The sequence below is a fragment of the Convolutriloba macropyga genome, chromosome 8 (genome assembly GCF_964194025.1).
Source record: "Convolutriloba macropyga chromosome 8, txConMacr16.3, whole genome shotgun sequence".
Taxonomy (NCBI): Eukaryota; Metazoa; Xenacoelomorpha; order Acoela; family Convolutidae; genus Convolutriloba; species Convolutriloba macropyga.
In genome coordinates, this window is record NC_134475.1 from 50,184,900 (window position 1) to 50,197,310 (window position 12,411).

The 12,411-nt window shown below is 36.4% G+C and overlaps 1 protein-coding gene across 1 annotated transcript in view; it reads right to left on the reverse strand.

Annotated features, from left to right (window-relative positions):
• Positions 1-2,784: 2,784 nt before the first annotated feature.
• The window catches only part of LOC142345096 (bone morphogenetic protein receptor type-1A-like), a 30,938-nt gene continuing 21,311 nt past the window's right edge, over positions 2,785-12,411 (reverse strand). The window contains exon 6 of the mRNA XM_075397181.1: positions 2,785-4,161. Coding sequence (XP_075253296.1) covers positions 3,910-4,161 — 252 coding nt within the window. The 3' untranslated portion in view covers positions 2,785-3,909. The remainder of the gene's footprint in view (positions 4,162-12,411) is intronic.

A 12,411-nucleotide genomic window follows, 5' to 3' on the forward strand; every position in this document is an offset into this window, starting at 1 on the left:
TTGAGTATTTTGTTTCTTGTTTATGTTTATTTGCTTCAGTCACAGCGTTCTGATATGCGGGACAGCCTCTATACACTGTTGCGTGTGAGCCACCACAGTTTGCACATTTTGCTCGTTCTTTCAATTCATTGCAACTTTTCACAGTGTGTTTGCCTGCACATCATAGACATCTCAATTCGTCTTAACAATCGCTTGCTGAATGACCAAACTTTTGACATTTGAAGCATTGTTTAACGTGAGCTGGTTCTTTACTTGGTTCGCAGCGGTGGAGCACCCAGCCTATTTTAACGCCATGTTTGACTGCGGCTGTTACATGGTTTCAGGAATCAGTTATTACGCGAATCAGTTTTGTTGGCTTTCCGGTGGCCCTGCTTGTTATCCGAAGCACCTTGATCACATTCATAGCATTGTTGTTGAGAAGTTCTTCCTTCACTTCGTTTTCTTGTATGCTCTGATGAACATTTACAATTACAAAACTGGGTTTAGATTTGACTTTTGGCAGAGTGTTTCTTGCGTTGATAGAAGTGTTCATGATTTGAGGCGTTCATCAGACATTCTCTTGTGGTTTGGTCTTCGGGTTGGATAAAGAAGTCATTGTTGTTTGGAAGTTCTCTGATGCAATTGATTTTGAGTTGAGGGAAGTTATTTCTCATCAAACGAGCAAAATGAACTTGTGTTGGTCTCGGATTAATCGTTATTATCACTGGTCTGATTGTTTCTGAGTTGGTGTTTTGATAGTTTCGGGTTCGTTTTCGTTTGTTTTTGACTTGAACGAAGTCTTGTTCATCTTGTGACGTTTCGTCTGCAATGTTTCGTGCTTCAGAGAGAAGTGCACTTAACTGGCTCATTTGGGCCAGCGCCGTTTTGCGAACTTGAGGCAGGAAGGCTGTAAATTGAGCTTAAGACTTTTGAAGATGAGAATAAAACTAGAAGAAAAGTAGAAGAACAATCGGGAAATAGAGTAAAAAAGTCGGGATTTAAAACCTTAAGCAATTTTTTTGTGAAAAATCTCTTTTGAAAGTCTCACTCCCAAAGGACGTTCCTACACAAAGTTGAGTATTTGCTTGTGGCTTTCCTATCACACTTTGAGGTACTGATCCGAAAGTGACATTAATAGCGGTTTAATCATCATCAGGCTAATCATTATTGTCAATCGTCTCCATGTGTAAAATCAAAAACTTTGAAGGAACTTTTTTAACTAAAATTTGGAAGCGCTTTTTAGTACATCCGTTTCCATTGGGAAAAAACTTTGCGGGATGGTTAACCTGACTTATTTCAGTGTAGTTTGGCATAAACAAAAATATGAGCTTTACAATTTGCTCCGGAACATTTAGCGATTGTCCCATGAAATGCATAAATTATAAGGCTATAAGAGCTTTGTGTGCAAAAATCTTACATCTAAATTGCGTTAATTCAAAATGATGGTATTTCTGTGCGACAGACCCCTTCAGTTCTTACTACTTCAACCTGCATTTACTAAAAAAAATTAATCGATAAATTTCAAATTCTATTTTTACCGACTAAGTTCTGAAGCAAAAGAAACAGTGAGCATTAAAAATTCTCAGCCAAAACCTCAAACGTTTAAATTAAAACAAAGATTCAACTGTCGTTTTATTGAATCCAATCGAATAAATTAGCTTGATTGACAAAAGGAACCAAATTATTCAACCCTGAATTGCATTTTGAGCTCTCCCCATATGATGTAGACTTGCTAGAAACTCAGCGCACAATAAATCAAAGGTATTGCACTTGAGATCAATCGTTTGCATAAAATCTGAACTTAAAACACGCAGATTCAGCTGAGACACGTCAAATTTACTGAATTGATTCAAGCAAAACTAGTTGTTTTTCAGAGTGGTTGCATGAACAGTCAAATGCATTTTTTCTATAATCCATTTGAAAAAAAAACAGTAACACCGAGGCAATTCTCGATGAAGCGGATAACAGTTAACAAAACAAACTGCATAAACGAAATATGCGGACATGTTTTGAACCACTGAATCAAACTAAACCACATTAAACATTCCTTGTAATACGCGGGTGATCAATCGCCACTGTCATTAAAAAATATGATTCTGGTTTCTAATAGCTTCTTATTAGCCATACCAGATTTATCAATATAACACTGATATATGAATATAGCAATAAATGACACAGCTAAACTGCCAAAAAACTATTTTTGTAATTGGGGCTGCACCGTCCACAGGGCATTCAAGGTAATCTCTGCCCACCATATGTCAAGAAAGGGTTTCACACAAGGGCACTCTACAGCACGGAATTGTAAGTTACTTCTGCTGTGAAGTCCAAACAATTCTCAAACCAGATTTGAACAAAATTTTTTTGGGTTCAGAATGTCTTTAGATGCCTTTTCGACCAACTTAAAGAGGTTTTTTGGCGCTTCTAGAGAGTCGATTGCACAAGGGCCGCTTTATAAACTCAAGAGGCGCATAGCGAACAACGTCTTCGCGCATTCTCGAAGTTCTACAGCCGCCTCAGGTTGCAACCTTGGATAACATATGGCATGTTTCCACTTGGGGGATCAACAAGAGATTTTTCGACGCGAACAAATTTTTCGTACAAAACCGGGGGTGAAAAAGGTCCATCGAATTATCAAATCTAACACAGAAAAGTTTCAGACAAAATTATTTGCAAAACGAGCAGGATTGAAATTATCCCAACAGAAACCGCTTGTGAGCATTTAAAAAAATCCTCCAAGATCATTCAGAAAAATAGGGGGAAAATGATAGAGGACCCAATAATAACTGCAAATGTGTTTGAGAGCAATTAATGAGAACATTTAATTACCTAGCCAGTTAATATTGTTAGCAACCAAGTCTCAGACAGCTATGAAATTATGTACCTGATGACACCATTGGCAAACATGAAAACAATTTTCAGCGTAATCTTATTATTGCTAACACTCCTATTGATTGCTTGAGGGACCATTGTTTGACCTCTTCATTATTCGGTTATAGAACTCGACTCAGATAATTCTATTCTTGGCGGAGTCATCAAAAAGAGGACAGACAATGTATTTGTAGCAGCTATTAATTAATAATTAGCATTTAATTCTCGGAACTGTACCTTCATTATTCTGCTGTTCAACCTACAGATTAGCTAATACACGATTAATGTCATTTCGCAAAAATTAATTCAATTAGGTTCCGGGAAGAGGAAACAGCTCGAGATTTTTGACATTTGATATCGTACCGTTGGCTCTTTCCCGTCGCAGCGCCCATCAAAATATATTACTATTGTTATGAGGGGTGAGTTCTAGCTCTCACTTAACTAAGAGGGGCGCTCGCTGGAAAAGAGTCATTCAGCACAACAAAAATACGTGCGATATAGTCATTTACTTCAGTTCTAATTCTACAAAGTAGTTCAATGAGATAGACTGAGAGAGGAGGACAGAATATACAAGTAGTTAGTAGAAGAAAGCTCATTTACCTTTGCACTGTTTCATGCTCATAAGTCACTATCACCTATTTCGGGTTTTTCCCATTATAGCATACCCCCATTGGGTATGTTTAATATGATTGGGGGTGGGGGGGGGGGGGGCTATACGTTACATGACCACCAAGCTAGGCTAGGGGAGGGGAGGCGGTGGGTGGCGTTCAAATGGGAAAGACCCCGTATAACATTTAATTGCAAGTAAGAGGAAATGAAGAAATTAAATAGTTATCAACTAACCATACAATATTTCATATCACTTATTACGTAAACAACACTTCGCTGATATTACAATGAAAAGGCGTGTCAATATCTATATAAGGCCAAATACAATAACGGGCATTTTTTTCTAAATTGTGCAATACAATGTTTGAAGCTAACTTGAAAATTGTTGTTTTGAAGGAATTTAGAAACGTGTTGTACAAATGAGAAATTGGAAGTGTGACCATCAAGTATGAATTAAGCATTTGTTTCGTGAATTGTTTCCTGCTGCGATGATTTCAACTTCAACTCCAAGTTGAGATTGGACATCAGATCTTTCTGCTGCTGTTCTACCATTCCAGTCAAGGACTTTTTCACACGCAGTGCCGAGTGCCTCGCCTGCCAGTCTTCCGTCCAGCACTCCGTGATTGTACGAGCAATCGATCGAAATGTGGGCTCTTTGAACCAAATAGGGGGGATAGGAGGTCGCATTTTATGAACACACACAACCTAGAAATAAACGTAATACAGCGAAGAGCCGATCAACTCATATATTTGTAATATTTCAAACCTCCCTTATTTACTCAGTCAAAACAAATCCTGAACCACTAGCCCAATTTGGGGCGACAATTAATCGGGACCCTATTTCTCTGTCCCGAAAAGTGCTGTCGAATTGGTCTGTCAACATTGCATCATCTCCCTTCTCATTGGGTTAGCATGCTACAGGTGCCAAGTACTCATCACCAAAATGTCTAATTGCGGAAAACTCTTCAATCTACCAGCCCATCTTGGAGTTTCCGTTGTTGAGTGATGGAATTTAATATATGCTTTGTTCGTAGAAAAATATATTGGACTGATATCTTGCATAATATACTATTATTAATAGCTAAAATGTCAAATGAAGAGATTAATGTGTAGGTTACGTGACTTTGACTAAGTGAATGAGAGAATCAGGCATTATCGAGAACCGCCTAATGGTTCAAGGCATAAGTCAGAATTCGGAAGCGACTTCTGCAAATCATGTAACCTATACATCAACCTCTTCAGCTCGTATTGACATGAACAATCTGAGAAGAATACATATGCCGATAGGGTGATACTCGGCACCCAATCAGCACATGCATTCTTCCTCGGTTTTCGGAGCCTACCCGACTAATCATGTTGTTCTATTTTTAGATGACACAGTAAGCTTATTCATTTTCCTTTTTCAATTTTTAGCAAAACATATAGCGTCATAATTCCCCCCCACTTTTTTCAGCTGCCGTATTGTTCCTTTTTGAGTGCGCGTTTGTGTTTGTTGTGTGTGTGTGTGTATGAGTGTATGCGTGCGTGAGTATGTGTGTTTGCTTGTGTTGTGTATGAGTGTGTGCGTGCGTGAGTATGTGTGTTTGTTAAAAAAACTTCCTGTTTGTTAGAGCAAGCACATTAATTTGTCATCGCTCTTATTATCAACACGCTTTATCCTCACATACAAAAAACAGTATTTTTGCCTAAACGATTTTACTCTTTCTAAACAGTTAAATCTATTCCTAACTTATTCAACCTACGTATTCGAAAAAGGCTGCGTGTTTTCTAAAAAAATTATCAAAAAAGTTATCAAAAAAGTAGTTACAAAAAATGTGTACCCCCCCTCCATCAACCCTACCCACCCACCCACCCACCCACACACACACACACACACACACACACACACACACACACACACAAACAAACACACACACCCACACACACAAACACACACACACAAGCGCGCACACATTCACGCGTTTATACGCAACAACTGACTGATACATGCACACTGTCAGCTTTTCTTATATTTGCAGAAAAAATTACATTTTGTAAAATAATTTTTACAAAATGTAAAAAATTTGTTTTTACAAATTGTAAAATTTTTTACAAATTGTAAAAATTGCTTTTCTTCAATAGTATTTCAAATTCTAAAAACAATCAGTTTATCTAACAAAATGTAAAATTTTTACAAATTGTAAAAAATTTTTACAAATTGTAAAAAATTTTTTACAAATTGTAAAATTTTTTTTTTACAAATTGTAAAAAATTATACTTCTCAAAAATTATTTTAAATTCTGAAAACAAACAGTACATTTTACAAGTTTTTTTACAAATTGTAAAACTTTCATCGTTCCAAGTAATCTTTCAAAAACTAAAAAATGCACAATTTTTACAATTTGTAAAAGAAATTTTACAAAATATAAAAAACTCTTACTCTTTTTATCGTGATACATGTCTGTCGGATCAACTCATTTTTACAAAATGTAAAAATTTTTTACAAATTGTAAAAAACTTGATTCACTATGAAAACAACCTTTTTGTTGATTCGTTTTGTGTTTTCGAATTTTAATTTGAGTTAGTGAAGAAAACTGATTGGTTAATTTTTTCTCTACTTTTCATTCATTCTTTGCTCGTTTTTCGTTTTTGATAAATTTTCTGATAGGACTCAATGCTTTAATTCTTTGTTTTTGTGGATCATTTTTCTGATTGGTTGGTGTATCGACTAGCAAGTTGAGGTTAGCTTTGCCTCGCTCCAAGTAATTGATTTTGCTCACACTGTTGCTAACCGTCATTTGGTTGCTCCTTCTCAACTAAATTTTTTGCTTTTGTCCTAGCGTTGTTGTTTATTCGAATAAGCTTTACTTAATTTTGTCTTGCTGCTCTAATTTTTTAGTTTTTACAAATTGTAAAAAAATCAGCTTCTACATTTTACAAATTGTAAAAATTTCAGCTTCTACATTTTACAAATTGTAAAAAATTCAGCTTCTACATTTAACAAATTGTAAAAACTCAACTTCTACTTTTTACAAATTGTAAAAAACTCAACCTCCACTTTTTTACAAATTGTAAAAAACTCAGCCTCCACTTTTTACAAATTGTAAAAAAACTCAGCTTCTACTTTTTACAAATTGTAAAAAAATTCAGCTTCTACTTTTTTTACAAATTATAAAATTTCAACTACGTTTCTCTTACAAATTGTCAAATTTTTAGGCATCTCATTTTACAATTTGTAAAAACTCAACTTCTACTTTTTTACAATTTGTAAAAAAAAACTCAGCTTCTATTTTGTTTACAAATTGTAAAAAACTCAGCTTCTACTTTTTACAAATTGTAAAATTTCAACTATGTTCCTCGTTCGGAATGATTGTAAATTCTCTATATTGCTCCTGTTTACAGATTTTAAAAAAGAGGATTATTTCTAACAAGCGAGGGATGTCTTGATGAAATTTTACAATTTGTAAAATTCGGTCTTTCGCTGTTTTTGTTTTCAATCAGCAAAAAAAATAAAGTGATTTCTCATTTTTTACTTAGAGCTCTTGTTTGCGTTTTTGAAAAAAACAGCTCTTACACTTTATTTCAGATTAGCTTGCACTACTACATTTTGTTTCTCATTGGAAGAAAACAAAAAGTGGAGGAGTGTCATCCTACTTATATCCAAAATCATCTTGGTCTTCATTCCGACAACATTGTTAGTAAGTTAAAACTTTGATTAAAACACAGTTTGAGCCATGAGCGTTTTTTTTATTTTTTTTTAAAAGAGGAAGTGCTTGCCAACTTTAGGCAATAGTGATTGCAACGTTTTGAAGACAAAATTAGAAAACAGTTTCTTTACGATCGATTTATCATCCAATGCGTCGCTTGATTGCTATCCCGACAATACACTTGCGTCCTTCCGTACATCACTCAGCGCACCTCTAGAACTTGACGATAATCAGTGGACCGTTTCCCTCTCTAGCATAACTTGCCCAAAAAAGTTCTTCAATATCGTTGAAGGTAAATTTGACTATATCAATGGAAAACTTGGCATCTACTTATCAAATTGTCGTGTTCCTAAAGGTTTGTACAATAGCGTGTTCGAATTGATTGATGGCATGGAAAAAGGAATCTATGCATCTAGAGGACAAGAATCTATTTTCGATAAAAGTAAAAAAGATTTTCAGTTTTTCCCGAGAAAAGAACTTACGTCCAAAGGTGTGGTTGTTCTATGCGAAGGAAAGGATTGTGTTCATCTGACAAATGTTTCCGATGATCTCAGATACATATTAGGATTAGAGAAATCTCCGTTGGAAACGCATAATAAACTTTCCTCTGGAAACAACCAGTTTGAAGATAAGCCAGTTTTTCCAACGGATATCAATTTGTATCATCTTGCTTTTGTTTATTGTGACATTATTGAGCCACAGTTTGTTGGCAATACCAAGGCACCCTTATTAAGATCTTTCCCCCTATCTGACGCAACTCAAATTGGTCCTGAAAAGGTGGAGTCCTCCATCGCAGGCCGTTTCGGATATCCAGCTGTATATCGTCACTCTTTTGACAAAACTCAATCTAAGCTTGTCAATAAAAACTATATTCACGATATTTTGATTGAAATTCGAAGTGATACTGGGAAACTGATACCTTTCACGGGAGTTGGTCGTACCTACGCAACACTTTTCTTTCAAAAAATTAGTTCATAGTTTCATTGCTTCAAATAATTTAGAATGGCGCAGTGGATCAGAAAACGAAAAGAACAAAGTGACCTTGAGCGACAAAATGCACAGCCTTTCACCGGAGTAACGCCTGAAGAAGATCTTGAGGTATCAAAACTGGATAACGTGTGGGACCTGGATCCAAAAAACAACCGATTTGTCAGAGTCGGGCTCAGAAAATTTGAAACGAGCGTATACGCCTACATTAAGGTCTTCAAATTAACAACTACGGTTGATTCAAAAATCAATGCAATATCCGATAAATGGACCATACAATCGAGTTTATCGCTCACAATGGACGAATTGATCAACGTCACAAAAATTATTGGCAGTGAGTCCAGTGAAACCTTGACTGAGACAGATTTGGCACTCCGGGAGTCTTTTGAGGTGGCAATGACTTCATCCCTTGAAGCGATAAGATGCAATAGCGCTCCCGTTGAAGGGAAGAAAATGAAGACAAAAGTTGTGGAAGTTGAACACAAATTAAATGGCGAAACGATTGGCGACGAAGGCGAAGTTTACACCCAGTCTCAAGTTGGGGACGACTTTCCCGAAGACTTTGCTATCCCTGTTACAGAGGATTTATCATATCGAAATGAGCAAGATGCAGATATTTGGCGATCCCCAATCAAATTCAAAGCTAGTCAAAAAGTGAAAAAGAGCAGTTCTTCCAATATGAAAAAATTTTAAATCGTCTGAATGATATCACACAGTTTTGGTTCAACTGATTGATTGGCTACCAGATTATTATTCTCCTCTCCTTGATCAACCTATATACAATACTTTTGTATTCTCTTGCTACTATTTTTTAAATAAAAAACTTTTTTGCAGCTTTTACTCGTCATCTCATTCCAGCCATTGTTGGTCCTTTTTTCAAACCTTGAACAAACTTATAGTGCTGTGTTTTTCAGACAAGTATCAATGACTTCTGTCAGTTCTTCTGAAGCAGTGAGTTGCGAAGCAATTGACCTTAGTCGCGGCCATAACCTTGCTGTGAAGCGGGCACGTTTGACAAGGCAACCGGACGGTTTTCATGTTACACTGGAGGATGATGAAGGCAATTCTACCCGGATTGAAATCGAAGAGTCTGTCGACGACAACTCCCAACAAGCGAGCTCTAGCACTGAAGTTGTTGACTTGGACAATGAGGACGTTAATGACGAGGTAATAAGAACCTTTTTGCTTCAAAACACCTCCTTTTTTCTAGGATGACATATACTGTACTGTATTGAGATGGGCAGTATCGAACCCTAAAAGATACAAAAAACAAATCACTTCGATAATTTGCTGAGCCTCAATAATTTTATTGTGTTGTGTTTAGGATAGTGGAAATGTTCATATAACCCAGATAGCGCAAATGTTTGGGATTGACGTAGTGAAGGAGGTTGTCAGTAAACAATCAAATCAAATATCGCTGGGCAATATGATACTCAAGGCTATCGCAGAGGGTCAATGTAATGATCTTTATGCGAAGTTCAAATATGTTGCAACGCGAGAAGAATTGAATACGGCTTTTGACTTCATGATAGCTAATTTGAAGAGCCTACTTCTCCAAATAAACATAGGTTCCTCGGAGACAAATAACATCAAGCGTTATTGTTGGATGCTTGGTTTTTTGTACAAAGCAAAAAGCGACCTGTTCAATGACAATGAAGACGAGAGGCGATCAAAAGTGTAAAAGAAACTTTGTGTAAAAATGCTGTCATGCTCGAATGTGACTCTTGAAGACTTGATTCTCCGCTGCCAAACCATAGCATAGCAAAAAGTTCAACCTACCATAATTCATTTTTCTTGCGCGGATTTTGTTATGTCTAAAAATTTATTGTACACTTTTTCTTCTTTCATATGTGTGTGTATTACTTTTCATCTTATGCCATGACAGTCAGTCATTTATTGACTATTTAGTTGTTTCACTACCAAATTTTTTATCTTATTTTTTGAATTTCAACGACCAACTGAAAGAAGCAAGTTTATTCAAAACCACCTTGTCTTCAATAATATTATGAGGAATTATTGTTAAACTCATTAGAAAAAAAAATGTTCTCACAAGATCACCAATTCAGCCACTTCTGTTTTTCAGACCACAAAATGCAGAGTGGAAATCAACCATGTGCAATGTCCGACAACCCGTTATGCTCAAAAGAAGTTGAAGTTTACGAAAAAGTTGAGATAGCTGTTCGTCAACTTGAGCTGTCACATCAGTCAATTACCATTTCGATAGATAACGGATCCTGTACATGGATAGAAGCTCTGAGAAACCTGGAAAGCACAAAGGCTTTTGGAAATGTGCTCTACCATATGGGAATCATCAGACGTTTCGCTTCCTTATTCCAATGGAATCGACTGAACAAGACTCTCGAACAAATTTATCTGAGGCTGGCGGATTGCTACAGAAAAATTGACATGCACGACGACGCAAAAGCACTCAGCTTAAGAGCGTTCAATTTATCGCAAGAATATAGACAGCGTAATGAGGCACAGAAACCAGCGACGATCCCAGAGTGATTGTTCCTAAACTAGATTATAATGAACGTTTTTTCGAACGTTTATAATTTTTGTAAGCTGCCTAACTTTCACCTTCAAATATTATGTATAGTTCAGAGTGTTTTTACTGATATTAAAGTACTTTAATTTATATCCGGGGTTTAACCTACAGCTTTTTTGAGAGGATTAAAAACGTGTCAACCAACTATTGGACAGACTTTTTTTCAAAAGATTTGAATGATATCTTTCCAATCAACCAACCGTTAATCAAACTTGATCAAACTGATTTTGTTATTGCGGTTTCTAACGTATTTCCTGCGTTTCAGTGAAATGAATGTACAAGCCAGTGCAGATGAAAGGGTTGTCTATCTTGACAAATGTATTGCGGCCTGGAACGATTCACTAATTGAAGCAAGTGAAGGTATCCGATTAAAAGAGATGAATGATGTGAAGGCGGTGCAGCTTCTAAAAGGCCTCAGAGACGAAGGTTTACGACTTCATTCGTTGCCAAATATCAAAGAGTTTTTGACTGGTTTTCAGTGGTTCAGCATGACATATCTGATGGAACGAACCTATCAAAAACTTGGAGAAATTCTTCTACGTCTTGGTGGTTCCTCTAAATCTGAAGCTAAAGAATGTCTTTATATGGCAGCGGTTTTTGCCTGCAAATATGTTCAGAAACCAGCCAACAAATGATTAAATTGTGCCTTTAACTGTTGCTTTCAAATAATAAGTAAAACTTGCTCCAAACTTTTACCACCCATGCTGCTGTGTTTAAAGCCGCTAATCATTTTCCAAAGAAAACATTTTCTTTTGTCATTTCTGATGCGCTCACTTTTTGTACTCGAGTTTTCTAATTATTTTATGATGACACAATATTTTGTTCTTGGCTCAACATAAGAAAGAACACGAATTCTGTTTAACATTTTTTTTTTGCTGTTCGAAATTGATGATTGTTCTCTCCCTATAAACGACACAAACAGACCGTCGTCTAAAACTAATAATTGAAGAATCAGGTTCTAAATTTGATACCTGTTTTCAGAGACTGAACATGTCAAGTGAAAACACACACACTAATGGCAGCAGCAGCAACGCTACTGTAGCAGAAGCACCAGACCTGAGCTCAGCTAGTGGTTTTGATCCCTCAACCTTTTATCAAATAACACGAAGACCGAAAAGAAGGAGCTCCCTACAAGCGGTCAGTCGCGACTTCGAGGTCAGTTTCCGAGGTATTGAAACCCAAATTGACAAAGTCAAAGACATTTTTAATCACTTGATAAATTTCCTAATTGAAGAATTAAACCGTGAAAACGAAAATACTAACCACCGTATACGCTTGGTTCTAAATGCTCCGAGTCTGAGTTACCCAGTTCATATACCTTTCCAGGAAGCGGCTGATTTTAACATCGATTTTGTGTTAAATGAAATTGAGCGTGTTTTAAATTCAAACGAAGGGTTCGACATCAGTAGCGATATGAAAGTGAATGTGTTATCGGTGTCTTTACCTGCAATGGGTGGCTATAAAATAGGCGGAATTCATAATCGAACTATCCCCGACGTACTAACTTTCATATCACAGAAGCGATCAGTTATATCTATTCATACTGATGAATCAAATAATTGCTTATTAGCAGCACTAGGCGTAGGCATGGCTCTGGCAGATAACGGATTACAGCAGGCAAAGAAACAATTTTCAAAAAAATACAAACAGGATTTGGAAAAAAGCAGTTGATATTCAAACTGAAACGGTTTTCTAATTCGGATATTGATTTCGAAAACAGCGCGAATAAAAAAT